The sequence below is a fragment of the Capra hircus genome, chromosome 10 (genome assembly GCF_001704415.2).
Source record: "Capra hircus breed San Clemente chromosome 10, ASM170441v1, whole genome shotgun sequence".
NCBI classification, from domain to species: Eukaryota; Metazoa; Chordata; class Mammalia; order Artiodactyla; family Bovidae; genus Capra; species Capra hircus.
In genome coordinates this window covers 17,802,743-17,824,448 of record NC_030817.1, presented here as the reverse complement: position 1 = coordinate 17,824,448, position 21,706 = coordinate 17,802,743, and the positions used below count along the sequence as shown (strand labels likewise).

General features: G+C 39.0%; 1 protein-coding gene across 5 annotated transcripts in view; it reads left to right on the top strand.

Annotated features, from left to right (window-relative positions):
* ZNF410 (zinc finger protein 410) overlaps positions 1-21,706 on the top strand; it is a 43,002-nt gene that overhangs the window by 13,272 nt on the left and 8,024 nt on the right. For 3 of the 5 annotated variants that reach the window (XM_018053985.1, XM_018053983.1, XM_005686060.3), the window contains exons 2-9: positions 3,657-3,839; positions 5,015-5,150; positions 8,474-8,695; positions 9,902-10,093; positions 13,749-13,899; positions 14,391-14,572; positions 18,670-18,759; positions 21,312-21,437. In XM_018053985.1, the coding sequence (XP_017909474.1) occupies positions 3,807-3,839; positions 5,015-5,150; positions 8,474-8,695; positions 9,902-10,093; positions 13,749-13,899; positions 14,391-14,572; positions 18,670-18,759; positions 21,312-21,437 (1,132 nt within the window). In that variant the 5' untranslated portion in view covers positions 3,657-3,806. The remainder of the gene's footprint in view (positions 1-3,656; positions 3,840-5,014; positions 5,151-8,473; positions 8,696-9,901; positions 10,094-13,748; positions 13,900-14,390; positions 14,573-18,669; positions 18,760-21,311; positions 21,438-21,706) is intronic. The other 2 variants (XM_018053986.1, XM_018053984.1) reach the window with 1 other exon arrangement.

The following is a 21,706-nucleotide window of genomic DNA, read 5'->3' as shown; positions in this document are numbered from 1 at the left end:
CCACGTATCAGCAGATAGGAAGACTTCCTGATCCCACAGCCACCTTGCCCCTTGACTCAGCCCTGCCCACCAGGTAGACACCAGTTCAGTTCAGTCTCTCAGTCGTGTCCAACTCTTTGTGACCCCATGAATCGCAGCACACTAGGCCTCCCTGTCCATCACCAACTCCCGAGTTCACTCAGACTCAGGTCCATTGAGTCAGTGATGCCATCCAGCCATCTCATCCTCTGTCATCCCCTTCTCCTCCTGCCCCTATTCCCTCCCAGCATCAGAGTCTTTTCCAATGAGTTAATTCTTTCCATGAAGTGGCCAAAGTACTGGAGTTTCAGCTTTAGCATCATTCCTTCCAAAGAAATCCCAGGGCTGATCTCCTTCAGAATGGACTGGTTGGATCTCCTTGCAGTCCAAGGGACTCTCAAGAGTCTTCTCCAACACCACAGTTCAAAAGCATCAATTCTTCAGTGCTCAGCCTTCTTCACAGTCCAGCTCTCACATCCATACATGACCACAGGAAAAACCATAGCCTTGACTAGACGGACCTTAGTTGGCAAAGTAATGTCTCTGCTTTTGAATATGCTATCTAGGTTCCTCATAACTTTTCTTCCAAGGAGTAAGCGTCTTTTAATTTCATGGCATAATCACCATCTGCAGTGATTTTGGAGCCCCCCAAAATAAAGTCTGACCCTGTTTCCACTCTTTCCCCATCTATTTGCCATGAAGTGATGGGACCAGATGCCATGATCTTCGTTTTCTGAATGTTGAGCTTTAAGCCAACTTTTTCGCTCTCCTCTTTCACTTTCATCAAGAGGGTTTTTAGTTCCTCTTCACTTTCTGCCATAAGGATGGTATCATCTGCATATCTGAGGTTATTGATATTTCTCCCGGCAATCTTGATTCTAGCTTGTGTTTCTTCCAGTCCAGCGTTTCTCATGATGTACTCTGCATATAAGTTAAATAAGCAGGGTGACACCAGAAGCAAGAAAACTACAACCCCGCAGTCTGTGGAACTGAGTCTGCAAATACTTACCAGAACCTGCTCTGGGACCAGATGGGTGCTGGCCCTCGGGTGACAAGAGGAGAGAGTACTGCTGGGACACAGAGGACATCCCCTGCAAAGGGCCACTTTTCCAAGTGGCCTACCACATACACAAAAATTCAAACAGAAATTTAGACAAAATGAGATGGCAAAAATTATGTTCCAAACAGAGGAACAAGATGAAACCCCCAAACATCAACTAAGTGAAGCGGAAAAAGGAAGCAGTCTGCCCAAGAAAGAGTTTAGAGTAATGACTGTAAAGATAGTGGAAGACCTCAGGGAAAGAATAGATGCACAGAGTGAGAAGTTACAAGAAGTTTTTAACAGAGTTAGAAAATATAAAGACCAGCCAGACAGAGTTGTAGAAGACAACTGAAATGAAAATTACACTAGAAGGAAATCTGTAGCAGAATAAATGAGGCGGGATGGATCAGGGAGCTGGAAGAAAGAGTGGTGGAAATCACTGCTGCAGAACAGGAAAAAAGAATGAAAAAAAAAAATGAGGCTAGTTTTAAGAGACCTTTGGGACAACATCTGACACTAACATTCCCATTATAGGGGTCCCAGAAGGAGAAGAGAGAAAGGGCCTGAGAAAATACCTGAAGAGATAATAGCTGAAAACTTCCTAATGGGAAAGGAAGCAGTCACCCAAGTCCAGGAAGTGCAAAGAGTCTCATACAGGATTAACCCAAGGAGGAAGATGCCAAGACACATAGTAATCAAAATGACAAAAAGTAAAGGTAAACAAAATATTAAAAGCAAGGGCTAAGCAACAAATAACATACGAAGGAACTCCCACAATTTTATCAGCTGATTTTTCAGTAGAAACTCTGATGACCAGAAGGGAGTGGCATGATACATATTAAGTGAATAAAAGGAAGAAACTGCAAATGAGAATCCTCTACCCAGCAAGGTTCTTGTTCAGATTTGATGGAGAAATCAAACTTTATAGGCAAGCAAAAGCTAACGTGATTCATCACCACCGAACCAGGCTACACCAAACGCTAAAGAAACTTCTCTAGGTGGAAAAGAAAGAGCCACAACTAGAAAAAAGAAAATTACGAAATACGAAAGCTCACTCGTAAAGGCAAACATCCAGTAATGGTAGGAAATCATCTACACACAGACTAGTAGGGAAGTTAAAAAAGAAATTATCCGTATCCACAATAAGCAGTTAAGGGGTACACAAAACAATTAGAAGTAAAAATATGATATCAAAACCAGTAATCGTGAGAGGAGGAGAGTAAAAATGCAGGATATCTAAAATGCATTTGAAATTAAGATAACGGAATCGTGTGTGTGTGTGTGTCTGTGTGTGTGTGTGTCTGTGTGTGTGTGTGTGGAGAGAGAGAGAGAGACTACTATACCAAAACCTCATGGTAGGGACTTTCTTGGTGGTCAGTTGGTTGAGAATCTGCCTTCCAAAGCAGAGGATGCAGGTTTGATCACTGGTCCAAGAACTGAGATCCCACAAGCCATGACAGCTAAGCCACGTGCTACAACTAGAGAAAGCAAAATGAAAACAAAACAAACCTCATGGTAATCGCACACCAAAAATCTATAATAGATAAATATACACAAAAAATGAAAAAGAAATCCAAACAGAACACTGAAGATAGTCATGAAGAAAGTAGGAATTTAAGTGGGGGAAACAGCTTCATGAGGGTCCCAAGAGTTCTGTTTTTTTGGAAACACTGTTCAAATTTTGACTGTATAACAATCTTTTATACAAAATTGAGAAATTAAGAAAAATGTTACACCAGCCTACCACCACCCACCCAGTACAGCGACTATCATGGCTGTATGAATTTCCTTTTACTTTTTCCTGTGCATGTCGTAACTGGTCTTAATGACAGCAAATGTATCATTTTGTATTTTGTTTTTGTAATTTAATGTCATTAACATTTTTTGTTGTTGCTTTGTTTTGATAACTATGTTTAAGTGACAGTGTCATACCATATTCAGCCATTACTTAAATGAATATATATGTGTATTTATATGTTGCTTATAGTGTTATTTATTATCACAGATGATAAGGTGAAATTCTTTGGGCATACAGCTTTTTCCATATTTGAAACCTTTGCTTATTTTTTATTTTAAAATTTATTTTATTAAAGTATAGTTGATTTACAGTGTTGTGTTTCTGCTGTACAGCATAATGACTCGTTTTATATATATATATACACACATATATGTGTGTGTATATATATATGTATATATATGAACACATGTGTTCATATTCTTTTCCACTGTGGTTTATTACAGGATATTGAAAATAGTTTTGTGCTATACAGTAGGACCTTGTTGTTTATCCATTCTATATATAATCATTTGCATCTGCTAATCCCAATCCATTTCTCCCCTACCTACTTCCCCCTTGGCAACCACAAGTCTGTTCTCTGTGTTCTTAGAATAGATTCTTAGTAGAAATTCTACGTCGAAGTATGACTTTTTATGGGTTTTGATACATGTTGGGCTTGTTCTATTTTAAAACAAGTGTTTGGGGCTGAATTCTTTACTTGCTGTTGTGATTTGGGGGTATATAAAGAAGTGGCTTTGTTTTTTTAGCTACATTTTCCTGCTGCTCTGAAGTCTCTCTCTCTTGTTTTTCCTTTTTTAGGCGACATTGCTTACCCAGCCAGCACAGCATCTTACAGGAAAAGCATATCACTTCCTAGAGGAGTACGAGCACAACAGGAAGGTGTCATTGACTCTGAATTAAGATTTTAACCTGTCCCCTGAACAGCTACAGAATTTGGAAGCTGAATCAATGTTATCAGATGAGTTAGAATCCAAACCAGAGGTGAGCCCAGACAACTGGTTTCTTTCTCTTTTGGTGGGCTGTGTTAGAGAGTTTGTTCTTAGTTCAAGAGTCAGCAAACGTTTTCTGTAATGGGCCAGGTAGTAAATATTTTAAGTTTTGTAGGTCATATGGTTTTGGTTATAAATACTAGTTTGTTATTTTTCTGTTACTAATTACTTTCTCAAAAATTTAAAACTTCAGTTCTTACCTTTTATGACTTTTTATATTTGTTAGTTTTGGGGCTTCCCTTGTGGTTCAGCTGGTAAAGAATCCGCCTGCAATGTGGAAGACTTGGGTTTGATCCCTGGGTTGGGAAGATCCCCTGGAGAAGGGAAAGGCTACCCACTCCAGTATTCTGGCGTGGAGAATTCCATGGACTGTATTGTCCATGGGGTCGCAAAGAGTTGGACATGGCTGGGACGCTTTCACTTTCACATTTGTTATTTAAATAAGTATAAATTATTATATATTTAGATAATATAATGATAAAATTTATTTTTTATATGGCATATGTTTGTACAGATATGTAAATCTTTACTACCACAAACCATGTTAATTAATTTTGTATAAATATAATTATATTGATTATATAATTGTATATATTAATAAGTTTTCTTTTTTAATGTGATTAAGGGATTTAAACAATTTTTATTCATTTTTCTCATTCTAATTTTAGAATATTTGTGTTGTTTAGTAGAAAGATAGCTAAATTTGGAATCATGTTACCTAAGTATGAATGTGACCTTGGACTAGTGACTTAGTGTCTTCATCTTGATTTATTACCTTTAAAATACATGCAGTTTTACTGAGTTCAGTGAGGATTAAAAGAGCCAATACACAGAAAAGTGCTTTATAAGGTATATTGTAAGCATACACATTGTTGTAGTTGCTTTTGTAATAGCCACCATTTATAATTACAATTATTTTTATCATTTCTCTGTTTTGTGAAAGGTTATTACTTTCCATATCATTCAATTTTTGTCTAGAATAGAACATTTGATAAAAATAACATATTTTGTAGTTAATCTGATTTTTGTATGAATAAGGTGGATAGTAGTGAGCAATCAAGACTTAATTATCAATACATAGTCTCCTTTTGGTAAATTCAGAAGTTTAGATATATTTCTGACAACCTGTATTATTTGTTGTCTCCACATCCCCACCTTCCCCTCCAGCTCCTGGTACAGTTTGTTCAGAATACGTCCATCCCCCTAGGACAGGGGTTAGTAGAATCAGAAGCTAAAGACATTACTTGCTTGTCCCTACTTCCAGTGACTGAAGCCTCAGAATGCAGTCGGCTAATGTTACCAGGTAAAAATTAGTGCCATCAAAGATAAGATAAACAAGACTTAAAAGAACTTAGCCTGCTCTGTGGTACTGGTGGAATGGGATAACTGACTTTATAACTGACTGTAAACTATGGAAACTATAAAAATTAGAGGAGTCATGGCGAAAGGCAACCACAGGAGTCATAAGTGCATTGGTAGTTTATTTGTTTAATTTTTTGGCTGTGCAGTGCAGCCTGTGGTATCTTAGTTCCCCAACCAGGAATTGAACCTGGGTCCTCAGCATTGAGAGCATGGTGTCCTAACCACTGGACTGTCAATTACCTGCACCGATAGTTTAAGTCATAAGAACAGATATGAACACCCATAGAGTGAGAGTGAGAAGAAAAGGAGGTCAAGACAGAACCGCATGGAACTTAAGGTACCTATTCAAGGTACAGGGTGAGGCAGGAGAGCCTGTGGAGGAGGGCATAAAGAGAGGCTAGAGCAATAGGAGGAATACTGGCGTGAAGTGCAGGCATAGAACCCAAGGGAATGGTCAAGTTGACAAATGCTTCTAAGAGGCTAGTGATATAGGGACCATCCCAATAAGATAGGCTTCCCTCATAGCTCCATTGGTAAAGAGTCTGCCTGTAGTGCAGAAGACCCGGTTTCAATTCCTGGGTCGGGAACATACCCTGGAGAAGGAAATGGCAACCCACTCCAATATTCTTGCCTGGAGAATTACATGGACAGAGGAGCCTGGCAGGCTACAGTCCATGGGGTCGCAAGAGTCGGACTAAACCACCACCAGTGCCATAGGATCGGTGAAGTCATTATTGCCATAGGCAGGACATGTTCCTTGGAGAGGGAATGGAAAGCCAGGCTGTAGCAGGTTAAGATATCACTGCAAGGATGAGTCTAGTTGAGGAAGTATACTTTCTAAAAGTTATCTTGCTATGGGAAGGAAAAAGAGAAGGACATAAAGTAGATTAAAAAGTTAACTTTTAAGATTTGAAATATTAGAGGGTGGTTTTGTGTTAAGGGGAAAGAGCCCATTAGAGAAGCCATGAACAGAAAGAGTGGGTAATTGATAAGGAGGCTCCAGGAGAGGTAGGAGGAAGTAGTAGAATGCTGAGCATGGGTAGTGAGATTAGCTTTGTATGAAAAGAAGGAGATCCCATCACTTGACTACCAGCGAGGAAAGTATTATTTTTGGATGCAGTGAATTCTTTACTTTCTGGAAATTGAAATACTTAAAATTTGGAATATTAATGTTAAATCAGGTGAGGGTCATCTGTTATGACAACTTATTTGTTATAAAATCTTTTGGTTACTGTCCTCTAGTGGTGTTCTTTTCTCTCTGGGTTTTTTTTTTTTTTTCCCTCTCTGATTTTTGAAATGACTTAAGGGCATTTCAACCACTGTTGATTTACAGTGTTTCTATCTAGCTCCTATCTTTCCCACATCTTCTGTCTCTCAACTCCCATTTTTCTACTGGTATGTTGGTAGTCTTTCCAAATCCTTGTGGATTTTCAATATGTGAAAATTTCAATGTGCTAATAAGTGTTGCTCTTCATGAGGATTTCCCCCTAAATTTTCTCTCCTAATTTTAATTTATTGGATAAATATTTTTTAACAATAATGAAGTGAAAACAGAAACAAGAGCATCCATATTCTTTTCTACATTACCTTCTTTTAGTTTTAACTTTGATTTAAAATATTTTAGACAGCTAGATATAGATAATAGCAAAGGAAAACCCAAGTACTCACCTCCTAGCTCATGAAACATATTATTAGAAACACAAACATATCTGTACATACCTCGCTAACCTCATTCCTCCCTCCTAAATATGTGTGGATATATAACCTACATATTTTTAGTTGGGATATGTGCTAGACACAGAAAAGCACAAAACTATATGGATATACATTTTGAAGAGTTATTAAGGAAGGAGATATCCACCACCCAGTCAAGAAGGAGAACATTGTCAGGTTTCAGGCCTTCCATGGGTTTCTCCTTGATAAAGAAAACCTCTGTTCTTCCATATTTCACCACTGTCCTCAATTTTTTAACAATTAATTTTTTGTTTTCTAAGTCCTGGAGAAGGGAAAGGCTACCCACTCCAGTATTCTGACCTAGAGAATCCCATGGACTGAATAATCCGTCGGGTCGCAGAGTTGGACATGACTGAGCGACTTTCACTTCACTTTACTTTCTAAGTTTAATCCCCCAAGTCTCATTCCAGAAAATAAAGAATTCATTGCATCCCAAAATAATACTTTCCTTGCTAAGTCAAGTGGACTTTAAATGAGTGGAATCATATGAATGTATCTTGTACCTTTCTTCTTTTACTCTATATTTGTGAGATTCATCCTTGTGCATAGCTGTGGTTTGTTTGGTTTCATTGCTGTATACTGTTCTATGAGTATACCACAACTTATTGATCCATGCCACTGTTGATGAATATATAGCTATTTTCCAGCATCATATTATGACAAACAGTGCTGCTATGAACTGTATTTAAGAACAGGCTTTTTCTCTGTGTGTGGTAAAATATATATAGAATAAAACTTACCATTTAACCAATTCAGTGGCATTAAGTTCATTTACTTTGCTGTGCAACTTCATTAGGCTTTACAATGGCAGTGCTGTGCCTAGGCTTCTACGTTATTCCTGTAATCTCATCGGTTATCTCCTTCAAAAAAGAGAAAAATGTAACCTGCATTCTATGAGGATGAATGAAACCCCTGAAAACATTGGATGCTTTAGCACAGTAGTGTAATTCCACATTATGTTGCAATTAGAATCTTTGGAAATTCATCCCCTCCCCTAGAATAAAGCTCTAAAAGCAAGTCTTCTGAATTATTTCTTTACATCTGGGATAAATCCAGAACCCTCATGAAACATGTTGATGATTCTATAGTTTCAATTTTGTTGTGGGCTGTGATTTTTCCCTTAATGACTCACCAGACCTCTCAAATACATGTTATAAAAATTAAAAAGTGACAGCTTTTCCCAAGAAAAACAGTTTTAAATTTAAATCCTATTCTTGAGTTAATATTTACTTTGCCTCAAAAAGACAAAGGTCTATAATGTCCAGATGTGGATGGTTTTTTATTAGTTACTGCCAACCGCCAGAGGAGTCTGCCCCTCACATTTTGATTGATGTCCTTTAGAGCTTTAGCTGCCTTTCACACTCTCTTCTTTTCTCAGGCAGATTTTACATTCATAAAATGAAAATTCTATCTGCTCCTGTAAGGGTGTTAGTTTCTAAGTGATGTTACAAGGGTGGTAGGTACTGTGTATCAAAATGGTGAACTCCTTGGAGATAGCTACTACATAAAGCTGTGGTATTTTCCCTTTAGTAGATGATACTCCAAGTCATACGAACTCCTCCAAGGAGGTTCCTTCCTCGGCTGTGTTGAGAAGCCTTCAGGTGAATGTGGGTCCAGACGGAGAAGAGACGAGGGCTCAGACTGTACAGAAGTCTCCAGAGTTTTTGTCCACTCCAGAGTCCCCTAGCTTGTTGCAAGATCTACAGCCAAGTGATAGCACTTCTTTTATTCTTCTTAACCTAACAAGAGCAGGTATTCTTCATTTTCTTCTGACCTGTACTCATGCTTAAGAGAAAAACTTGGGGGCGGGGTGGGAGGGTGGGGAGGAATAATTAGTCATACTTAAAATGGAAAGAAGTTGTTATTATTATTTTGGAGAATTGGTGTTTGGTGATCAGTTGAACATATAGAGGAAAAAGGCAGACTCTGAGATGACTTAACATTTTCTTGTTTGGGGGAGTTAAGTGGTATGTTTAGCTAGATGGTGCACACAAGAATAGGAACGGGGGAGAATGATTTTTGCCTGTTGATGTTGAGATTTCAGAGGAACACTTAGGACGAGAGTTAGAAATAGGAATCCAGAGTTCTAGAGAGGTGTGGTGTGAAATAAGTAGTTTTTAGTGCTTACCAGCATTTGGGAGGTATATGAAACAAAGCATGAATTCTTTGATTCAGGAGTAGTCTGGAGCATAAACAGAAATGAGGGTACATCTGAACCCTGAAAAAAATTTTAAGGGAGTGATAGAAGAATGAGAAGGAGCCAGTAGAGAGAGAGATCAAGAAAACTGAATGAGAATGATGTGGGGGAAGCCACATTTAGTATCTTTTCTTCTGTAAATCATACCAAATACTACAAATTGGGCCAGGGAGATGAGGACTGGGAAGTGTATGTCTGGTGAACTTAACAAGAGCAGTTGTTACTGAGGTAGGAGAGATGGAACCTAGAGTTAAAAGGTGGGGAGTGGACAGCAGGTGAGAAAGTAGATACATAAGTTAGAAGTTAAGAAACTTCAAGAAACATGACTTTGAAGGAATAGGTGAGAAGGTGATATTTACAGTCGTACTTGAGATTTTCTATAAAAAGAGAAAAATGTGGGAGAGGTTTGAGCTTAGACAGATTGAAAGGCTGAAAGGGAAGCTGTAAGGTGGCCACTAAGGAGGAATGGGTTTGAAGGTGGAGAGGAGATAACTAAAAGATAGGATTGGATCCTAGAGGTAAGGGTTAGCTGGGTTGCTAGGAAACATACTTTGCCTCTGAAACAGGAGGAGGTAAGATAAAGACTAGTCTCTCAGCTGGGAGTAGAGAGTTGATAACCTAATCTTGGATGAGAACAGAAGCTTAAGGTGAGACGTGAAAGTCTGGAATAGCTGATTCAGGACATGGAGAGTTTCTGAGCCAGGGTCAATCAAAGGGATTACTTGATGGTTAACTTGCATATATCCTCTTGTTTCTTCCAGGTCTGGGCTCTTCAGCCGAACACTTGGTATTTGTACAAGATGAGGCAGAGGATTCAGGGAATGATTTCCTCTCCAGTGAGAGCACAGACAGTAGCATTCCCTGGTTCCTCCGGGTTCAGGAGTTGGCCCATGACAGTTTGATTGCTGCTACTCGGGCACAGCTAGCAAAGAATGCAAAAACCAGCAGCAATGGTGAGACCCCTGTGTTATTTTCCTTTCCAGTAGTCTATTCAGAGATTTTGGTAAGACAATGGCTATCTTTTGAGTTACATATAATCCAGATTACTTTATTGATGAGAGCAGAAGGCTAGAAATGTGTAAATTGCTTATCTTATTTTCTATAAAATAATTCAGCCATGACAGGTTCGTATGCAGAATCAACTAACAATTGTCAGCTTTAAATAATGTTACCGAAGCCTTTTTAACGGAAAAAATTTTTTCACAGATCTTGGTGTTATCTTCAGTTAATTTTGTACTGTTCTTTATACTTAAGAGATTTTACACCATTGTGAAATCAAATGGCTTTATCAATAGACATAAAACTATAAAACAGTTAAAAATGAAATTAATATTAAATCAGTGTGGCAGATGGCAGTGTTTCACTGAAACTAAATTGTTGTTCATGGCAGTTTAGCAGTTATCAGCTACCATAGTGCTGCTTTTGGGGGCAGGCAGGGCAGGGAGGGTGGAGCCAGTTCATCAGAAGACCTCTGAATATCCAAATAGGGTATAGTGTGGATTTTCTTGAGTTCAGCATGCCTGTACTGTTTACTCTGGGCCACTTTTTCTCTAGTAATTTTCAAAGTGTGGTCGCTAGGTCATCTGCATCACCAGTGGTTTAGAAATGCACGTTATCAGGTCTCATTGAATCAGAAACTTTTTTAGTTTTTAGTCAGCCCTCATTATAGTTATGGTGCATGTTAAAGCTTCAGGACCTAGGCTCTATTCAAGCCACTCCTAAAGCACTGCAAACCCTTTGCGATAATGTTTTTTGTATTAGATCTGCCTCTGCATTTTCTCATTCACCTGTGACAGTTAAGGTAAGACAACAGATGGTTGAGGTAAGGTACCTACTGTCATTACCACAAACATATGATCACTTTCATCTAAGTTGAAATACAGAAATATTTTAATTTTGTATGTGGTGCTGTATATCAGGAGTCAGCAAAGGGCCAAATAACCACCTGTTTTATAAAGTTTTATTGGAACACAGGCATGCCCGTTAGTTACAGATTGTCTATGGCTGCTACTATGGCAAAGCTGAGTAGCTGTGACAGAAACCGTATGGCCTCAAACCCCATAATATCGTCTGTCTGGCCCTTTACAGAAAAAGTTTACTGATTCCTGCTCTATACAATACTACTTTCACTGAAAATTTTATCCCAAATCCGAAGACCTTACCCACAAAACTGTAGAGTCTTTGAAGTGTTTACAGTGTTCTTCACTATGTACAATATAAGGTGTATTGAATTTCTTTGTCTCTCTTGCTCTTTTGTTTGGGGTAGTGTGCAAAACCAGGTCATAGGACAGTTCTGCAAACAGTGCTTTGTTTTCAAAAACAAAGTAGTTTAGAGAGTACTTCTTTGGGAAACTTTTTAATGATTTAAATACAAGGCAACTCACTCTTTTCTGAAGGAGTCTTTCCCCCCTATTTTATGATTTCAAAATTGAATGCACGAAGCCCTAACTGTCACTGGTTTAAATCTCTGGATTAACATGGGTTTTTACAGACCTTTTGTTAGAAATTAATTAGCTGGAGTTCTGGAGTTACTGGAAAATTTTCTTCATGGTATATGCATTTGTGTGATGTCTGAAATTTACCCATGTTTTGATTAAGCAAACAAAAAAACTGTGGGACAGTATTTAAAGAAAAGTTAATATTAACTAGCAAAAGTCATCTTAGGTTCTGTTCCAACCTGGGAGCAGTTAGTTCTACAGTTAGCATTTGGTGAAGTACAGTAAGGAAAATGTAAGATGGGAAGAAAATAAGATTAATAGATGGGAAAGATACTGCCTTTGATCAGCTGTCAGTTTCCAGGAAGTATGGTAGGTATAACATATTATCCTACTCTTGGGTTTTGACAGGGGAAATAAGGAAATATGAATCTTACTCCTGAGGTATTTGTAATGGAAAGATAAACTCCATATTTTTATAACAGAATTAAGTGGTTGTGAATGTATTTCTCTAATGATGTCCACAATCAATGTGGACAGTGACTGCAGCCACAAAATTAAATTTCCTTGCTCTTTGAAAGGAAAGTTATAACAAATCTAGATAGTGTATTAAAAAGCACAGACATCACTTTCCTGACAGAGGTCCATATAGTCAAAGCTATGGTTTTTCCAGTAGTTGTGCATGAATGTGAAAGTTGAATGATATAGAAGACTGAGCACTGCAGAATGGATGCTTTTGAACTGTGATGCTGGAGAAGACTCTCGAGAGTCCCTTGGATAGCAAAGAAATCAAACCAGTCAATCCTAAAGGAAATCAACCCTAAATATTCATTGGAATGACTGGTGCTGAAGCTGAAGCTCCAGTACTTTGCCCACCTAATGCAAAGAGCCGACTCATTGGAAAAGACCCTGATGCTGGGACAGATTGAGGGCAAGAGGAGGGGTCGACAGAGGATGAGATGGTTGGATGGCATCACTGACTCAATGGACATGAGTTTGGGCAAACTCAGGGAGATAGTAAAGGAGAGGGAAGCCTGGCGTGCTGTAGTTCATGGGGTCACAGAGAGTTGGACACAACTTAGCAACTGAACAATGACAACAAGTGGTTGTGAGTGTTTTTCTCTGTTGATGTCCAACTGTGTATTGAAGAAAGTGAGAGAAAGGATGCACCACCTGCTAATCTGGAATTTATTTAAAGATTTAGTTAATTAATTTCATTTAAACTTGAGGAAGTCACTGCAGTGTATGTTCCTCTCCTTGCTTCTTTTTATTCTACTGAACAGAAAACTTGATCAGGTACTATCTCTAACTTGTAAAAATATGATTAGAAATTTTAAAATGCACTGAGTTTTTGCATTCTTAAATATTTCTTAACTGAGGAGGAGTGGTATAGGTAATGAGAAGGTGATTCTTATTCTCTAGAGTGACAGAAACAGCCAAAGTGACTTCAGGAGATAGAAATCTTAGACTGGTTGTCTACAAAAGAAATTGCTACTGTAAGTCCATGATTAAGCCAGACTAACTGCTCCTTCTTAAAATACAAGTTTTGATTACCTATAAGTGATCTTCTATAGGACTCCACTTCTGGTGTTGCCATACCTGCTTCCTCACCAATGTGTAATGCAAAATAGGTGAATGCAGCTTTTTTTAAAAAAAATTAAACCATTTTGGATATTTCTTACATTTGTCAAAGAGGCCTAGTCTCATGGCATTTGGTAGTTCTCTGGAGTAAGGGGATGGGGATGCAGAGCACAGTCACTTTCTATTGTTAAGTGATTATACAAAGATTGCTGGGGAAGGTGAAGGTAGATATGTGATTAATGATCACTAGCAATGGCACCCCACTCCAGTACTCTTGCCTGGAAAATTCCATGGACAGAGGAGCCTGGAAGGCTGCAGTCCATGGGGTCGCTGAGGGTGGGACACAACTGAGCGACTTCACTTTCCCTTTTCACTTTCTTGCATTGGAGAAGGAAATGGCAACCCACTCCCATGTTCTTGCCTGGAGAATCCCAGGGACGGGGAAGCCTGGTGGGCTGCCATCTGTGGGGTCGCACAGAGTCAGACACGACTGAAGTGACTTAGCAGCAGCAGCAGCGGTGGTTTTATTGTTTGAACCAAAGTATCTGAGGAGAATCCTTCCCTGGATTACAAATATGTGACTCTGTTACAGGAGAAAATGTCCACCTTGGTTCTGGTGATGGGCAACCCAAAGATTCTGGGCCCCTTCCTCAAATGGAGAAGAAGCTCAAGTGTACAGTTGAAGGCTGTGACCGGACATTTGTGTGGCCAGCTCACTTTAAGTACCACCTCAAAACTCATCGGTGAGCAAACCCAAAATTCCATATTTGAAATGTTCCATATCAGGAATGTTGATGTTTCTGAAGGAACTTGACAGAAATCCCCCCACTTGACAGATTAAAGGAAAGCAGGGGCTCCAGCTCACTTGTGGTTAAGATGGCTTTTGTTCTTTAATAGAGACATTTGCATTGTCTCATTTACCTTGTTCTTGACAGATATTTAATAAGACATTTGTCACCTAAATGTCTTAGAGCAAGAGTTCTCAAAATCTCATCATAAAACTTAATTTTTGGAGAACTTAATAATACATAAGCTTAAACTCTACTCTGACCCTGTGAAATCAATATTTTCAAGAAGTAGGGAATCTGTAGTTTTAACAAACTTAAAGTGATTCTCCTACATTCAGATTTGGGATTTACTGTCCGTTTTGAGAGTCAATAGGAGCTTTGACTTGTTCTCTCTAGCAAAGAGCATTTTCAGGCTTTGTTGCTTATGTGATTTTTTTTTCCTGCAGAAACGACCGCTCCTTTATTTGCCCTGCAGCAGGTTGTGGGAAAAGCTTCTATGTACTACAGAGGCTGAAGGTGCACATGAGAACCCACAATGGGGAGAAGCCCTTTGTGTGCCCTGAGTCCAACTGTGGTAAGCAGTTCACTACAGCTGGAAACCTGAAGAACCACCTGCGCATCCACACAGGTGTGTGCAACCTCAGCACTCCTGCAGGCCGTCTGCTGCTTGGCTCAGCGCTTGCTGGCTATCCTTAGTGGGTGAAGATTGGGGTTGTTGCTAGAACTCTGAAGATGAAATTTCTTTTTTTCAGATGCCTCAGGGCACCTCTTCGTGAGAATGAACAGTTTGATTTCTGCCTCTAGTAGCCTTAAACAGAAAGGGGATATAAGGCCTTCTCTAATAACAATGATTTGATGAGATTTGGACAGAAGTGAGTCTTTCCAGATATCCTTGAACATTACATAGTTTTAATTTTGGTCATTAACATTTATTAAGTTACACAAACCACACAGATCCTATTTTAGGCACTAACTGGGGTAAGGTGAGGGGAAGTACAAAAGCTAAAATTAATCCCTGACTTTGAGTTAACTTTTTTGTTAGAACCTCACAGCCTGAGAAACAGAATGGAAAAGGGTCTTGTTTTGGGGCAAACAGCATGTTAATATCAAAGGAGCAGACTAAAGATACCCTGACTTCTTAATCTAAAAGTTTAAGGGTAACTTTCTGAACCCCTTGACCAAGCTGTGCTAACTCTCTTGCCAGAGCTTAATCTTAATCATTAAACCTAAACTACTACCATAGGATGTGTAACTATTCTTCCCACTTTGTTGCTACTTTGTTGCTATCTTCTCTTTCTCTTCCTTGTTTATTCTTGCCTTGCTAAAATGACAGCAGGTACAAATAAATGCCATTTAGAAAGTGAAAGCCAAGGTGAAGCCACATGTGTTCTGGGGATTTCCTCTAGATTGACATTACCAGTGGGATATGTTTTAGGAAAGAATAGCTCTGTTCTCAGCTCGTTCTTGAAAGGATAAACTATTCTTGCTCCAAGAAAGCAGTTTGAATAAAAGAACAAGAAAAACATCTAGCTGAATAGCTAAGGAAAGTAGAATTCACTATGCCTTATTAAATTCAGTAACCTCTTTATCCTTGTGCCTCTCATCTTTGTAGCATTTGATAAAACTGAACATCATTTATTCAGAGTGTGACCTGATTTTCTCTCTTCATTCTGACTCTTGCTAGCTCTCCCTTGTTAATCCAGTTGTGGACCAGTTTCAGAATTTTGAGTTTCTCCCATTTTAGTCGATATGGTCTCTTTGCAATCAGTCTCAGGCTTCAATTTAATAATTTCTTTTTGGATGCCTCACAGATCTGACTCTCAGTAATTAGCATAGTAATAAAAATTAGCATTTATTGAGGCAATTTAATATGTACCAAGCACATACACATTGTCTTATTTAATTTTCAAGGTACCTTCATGCTTTAGATACTGTGTTTATTGATGGAGAAACAGAAGGAACTTGTCCAGTATTATGCAGCTCGGAAATGGTACAGCTGGGATTTGAATTCTGGTATGACCCCAGAGCTCTTCCAAGTATTTTATTTTTAAGTGCTGACAACGCATTTTATCTCAGATGTCAGAATTGACCTCAACTCTTTTTTAGTAGTAACGGTAGTAATTAAAGCTGCCAGTTTTAGTGGTTTACCATGAAGACTGCTGTGTACCAGGCACTATACTTAATATATTTAACTTGTATTTTTTCATCGAATCCTCAAAGTAATCTTTTGAGGTTGTATTATGTTAATTTTATAGATTTTCAAAAAACTAATTCTCAGAGATGTTAAATATTTTCTCCACACTGATAAATGGTTGTGGCAAGACTGGAACTCAGGATTAACTGGCTCGTGCTCTTTAACCATTCTGCAGCAATGTCTCTTGAACCTCCAGTCTTCTTTATCTCAGCAAAATCACCGTCCTCTCAGTTTCTGAACAGGAAGGCCGTCTCACCTAAGCCAGCTTGATGGAGAGATTTGTGCCACTAGATTCTGGTGAATCGTTTTTGAAATCCTCTTTTTCTAAGGTTCTTGAGTTCATCTTGTTAAACATTTAACCTTATTTATTAACTGGAATTTTCTGTTTTCCTGACATTCTGTCATATATATGAGTGTATTTTTTACTCATTTGGCAACTTTTGGAGTGCATAGCATTCTGAGGTTAGTGTGAGTATACAGATATGCTTTCCAGAAAGTTACAGACCACTAGGAAATCATAAGCCTTAAACTGTGTGGTACAGTCTGAAAGAACAGTGCAGTCAGAGCTGTGCTCCTCCCTCCGTCAAGGCCCAGCTCCTGTCTTGTCACCATGCCAGCCTTACTTGCTGAGTTTCCATGTTTCTCCTTTACTCTCTCACACTGTCACACTCATAACAGTTCTGATACCAGATGTGTTTTCCTAAACCAAGCAGTTCTCTGCAACACCAACTGAACAACTGAATTCTGACACTTAAGATAGTGTCAGATCCCACATACTCAGCCTCACAAGACTGCCACTTACTTCAGATGTCAGTTTCAACCTCAGTCTGACTTGGCTACAGTTGGAGGTTCCCATGACAACCTCCTCCCCCACTTTGGATTTGATTATTTGCTAGAACAGCTCACCGAAATCAGGGAAACGTGTTACCAGTTTATTAAGTAATAAAGGATATGATAAAGGGTACAGATGAGTAGCCAGATAAAGAAAGAGATGCATGAGGGTGAAGTCCGGAAGAGTCCCAAGCATAGGAGCTTCCGTCCCTGGGGAGTTGGGGTGTGCCACTTTCTTGGCACGTAGACCTGTTCACCAGCTCAGAGGCTCTCTGAACTCTGTACTTTTGGGAATTTTATGGCGGTTTCATCACGTAGGCATGATTCATCATTAACCCATTTCCAGGCTGTCTCTCCTCTGTGAAAACTGGAGATGGAGCTGAAATTTCCAAGCTTCTAATCTAGTGACTAGCCGCCACCTAGGAGCCCACCAAGAGTCATCTCATTAGAACACCTAGGAATTCCAAGGGGTTAGGAACTCTGTGTCAGGAATCATGATCAAAGACCAAATGTTAGAATAGCAGATTATCCTAGTGCTGTCATCACTGAAAAAATTACACGGGGTTTAGGAGCTCTGTGCTAGGAGCTGGGATCCAAGTCTAAATGTTAGAACATTAAATTCTCCTAGCACCCCTGTTTGTACAAAGCATTTTAAGAGCTTTGTGTCAGGAACCAGAGGCAAAGACCAATATATACTTATTTCACACTTGTCATTTTCTAAACTTGCTCTGGGCACTCTCAGTTTCAAGGCTGTGTTCATACTAGTTCTTGTGCCTGAAATTTCCTTTCATCCTTGTCACTTTTCAAGAGCAACTTAAATACAGCTTTTTTAAAAAATTTAACCACAATAGGAATTTCTTCCCTTTATAAATACACGTAAGCAGTTTTTTATAAAGGAATTTATATTAAAGTTATGAATATGTTTATTTCTCACTGAGTTGTGGCCCTTGGGAACTTTGGACTGCATCTCTTATTTTTTCATTTTTTATTTTGAAATATAGATTCATGAAGAGTCACCAAAAAAAGTACAAAGAATTCTATTTGTGCTTCACCCAGCTTCTGCCCAAAGTGCCATGTAGCCATAGTGCAGTATCAGAGCCAGAAAGTCAGTAGTACTGTCAGGCTTCAGTTTCACCATGCATCTTTCATTTTTAAAATAACAATAATGTAGAAAATGAGAATTACAGAAAAGCACAAAGAAGAAAATAAACCATAATACCACTATTGTGATATAACTACTGTTAACACATTGTAACAGATTTTTCTGTATATCTCTGACTAGACAATTGTTTTTATAAGATGGGGTTATGTAATACCTGTTTTATAAACTTTAAAAATATGTATTCTTAATCTTAAAACTGAATCTTAAAGAATTGATGTAAGAGCATATACACTTTTCTTGATTTTCTCAGAAGGGATGGTAAGAAGGTGGCTCAGTGCAGCTGGGGCTCAGCCCATGAGGAGGGAGAAGGAGGTATTATGTTCAGAGGCAGCCACTCTAAAGAAAAGGGTGGTGGTGGGGTGGAGCTATGTATCAGAAGATCACTGAGGGGATACCTGCTGGATAGTCCAGTTGAAATATATAGTGTGAATTCAGTAAATCAGAGTAAGTGATTGAAAACAGGAAAAGATTGGTGGGAAAAGAGAATAAAAGTCATTTCATCAAAAGACTGAGTCTTTATCTCATTTTTTGTCTCTAGGAGAGAAGCCTTTCCTTTGTGAAGCCCAAGGATGTGGCCGTTCCTTTGCTGAGTATTCTAGCCTTCGAAAACATTTGGTGGTTCACTCAGGTACCCATTCATAGATTTCAGGGAAGATGGAGAGCCAAAGGGTAAAAGGTTAGGGTAGTAGTATAAAGAAATCTAAAGAGAAACAGATGCCTTGCTTTCCTCCCTTTCTTGACAGAAATCAAGGCCCTTGATACTTACCTTCAAAGGGTCATATAATCAAGGGGAAAAGAACCTAAGTATTATTTTCAGCTGAGCTATTGAACTGCTTTCTGATTGAGACCTTTCTCTGAGGAAATCAATAAATTTACTTGGCAGTACACTAGGTACTTCTTCATTACATCAGATATGGTACATGGAGTTATTCAGAGACTTGCCAAGGCAGAAGTGAACTCGAAGTAGAGTGAGATTCTAGAATGGAATCAGGAACTTGTTCAAATGGCTAGCCATGGAAAGCAAAGGGAAGCCAGAATGAGAGGAATGGAGAGAAGGAACTAGAAATTATTTGTCATGAAGACAACAGAGCAGTTCAGTGGCGGCAAGGGAGTTGGAGAGGTATAATCAGTCAGGGATGTGAATTTTAGAGCTGAGATCCTAGGGGTAGAGCAGGGTTTTGGTATGACAGATTCTAAGCAGAGGTAGCAAACTAATAGTGGGTTAGATGTGGACTTCCAGGTGTGTTCTGTTTGGCTTGTAGAGTGTTTTCATTTTATTGTTCTTTATTTTGATATGTAAAATTTTGTCAAACTTACATAAAAATAAAGAAAAATACTTTTTTATGTAACAATAATGCCGTTACCATAATCTATCAAAATTAACAACACCTTGGTTTTATCTCAGACTCAGTCCATGTTTAATTTTTTTCCAGTTGTCTCAAAGACGTCTTTTAAAGTGGATTTGTTTAAATCAGGACCCAAAAAAGGTCCAGTTGTTGCACTTGACTAGTAAGTCCGGAATATAGATCTGGCTATACTTTCTGATTTTCATGTTCTAGACTTACAGCACAACAGAGTCAGTCAGGTCCTATAGTTCATCTCACATTCTGGATGTGTTGGTTTACCTCATTTTGTGTCATTTAACTTGTTCCCGGTATTTCCTAAAAGGTTCAAAGGTTTTGGCAAGGATATATGATGTGTGATTGTATGTGTTTCATTTTGCATCACCTCAGGAGACGCACAGAGCTTGGTTGTCACAATTGATCGGTTGGTTCAGGTGGTTAACACCTTAATCCCCTCATTGTAACGTTCCCTTGCAACCTTTTGGCTTATGATTTCATCTTTGAATATGCCTAAATTTGTTACTTCATTGGGGTTATAAAATGTTAATTTTTCTAATTTTGTTATTCACATTTGTTAGCTGGAATTATTCTATATAATAGATCTCTATTGACTAGGATTATTTGGTAATTTGCACATGAAAGGATAAATATGTAATTCTTTTAACTGAGTTTTCAGAATAAGAAGTTGGTGCTCTGATTACTTTTAGTAGTATTATTTTCACTGCTTTTTCTTTCTCTTTTGATAGTATTATTTTGAATTCATGTGTTTCTGTATGTTCACTATATTTCAGTCTGTTATAGTTATTTTAAAAAATTAATTAATTTGGCTGCACCACATCTTAGCATGCAGTCTTCAATCTTCACTGCAGTATATGGGATCTTTAGCTGTTGTGTGTGAACTCTCAGTTGCGGCATGTGGAATGTAGTTCCCCGACCAGGGACTGAACCAGACCCCCTGCATTGGGATCTCGAAATCTTAGCCACTGGACCACTGGGGAAGTCCCCATTATAGTTACTTTTTAACAGCTTTTGGACCTGTAATGTGTATACCTTAAAATTCACCTATTGTAAATATACACATCAGTGATTTTTTAGACAATATATAGGATTACAGTCATCCTCACAATCCAGTTATAGAACACTTGTATCACACCAGAAGTTCCTTTGTGCCCCTTTGCGGTCGGTTCTTCCTCCCACCCCACATCCAGGCAATCATTGACCAGCTTTCGGCCTCTATAGATTTTGTCTCTTCTGGAAATTTTCTGGTCATTTCACTTAGTTTTTGCTATCTACTACTAAGACGTAGGCCAAGAGTCTTTGACGCTGCCCTAGGTGTGGTTGTCAGGGTAGGTAAAATGGAGATTGAGGGTTTCAGACTTGAGGACATACGGGATGGTTCAGATCACTGTGTACAAGAACGACCAGTGTGAATGTTGAAGGCTGAGAGTTGTGGCAGGAAATGAGATAAAGGTGTATGATGAATCTAGGGTTGGAATCCTTGAGGATAGTACATATCCTTGAGGTTCATGGAAGACTATATCTGAAAGGAGTAGGAAATGTTCTGTGTCTGCCATGATCTTATACCAGAGAGGTGGTTTTGTGGAAGCAGCAGACCAGTGGGTCTGGAGAGCCTCGGAGGCTAGGAGCAGTGAGTATGCTAAGCCCACCTGGTGGCTTCCAGCCTTCCCCCAGGGACTAACAGTTGAGAGCCTGGGGAATGCGAGAAGGAGCAGCCTCTTCATGTTTAGTTTGACATCCTCTGGGCTTCTCCATCTAGGGCTTGAGTCCATTCTCTTGCTGTCAGAAATGTACCCTGTCTTTTTGGTCTGTGTTTCAGGAGAGAAGCCACATCAGTGTCAAGTCTGTGGGAAGACCTTCTCTCAGAGTGGGAGCAGGAATGTGCACATGAGAAAGCATCACTTGCAGATGGGAGCAGCTGGGAGTCAAGAGCAGGAACCAGCTGGTAAGGAGAAGAAGGTAGAGGGAGGGCTATATTTTGGGGGTTCAAAGAGGCAAATAACTGGCCTGTCTAATGTGGGAATTTTCTGCTTCTGTTTTGGGTAGAGAGACTGGTTTCATTTGGTAGACTAGTGGTTTCCAAATTTAGCTGTACAGTAAAATTGTTTGCAGGTTTTTAAAACATACATTTTATATTGCTTATCTACCCCTCCCATCCAGCAACACCAAACAACCTGATAAATGAGATTCCTTGGGAGTAAAACCCCAGAGTCT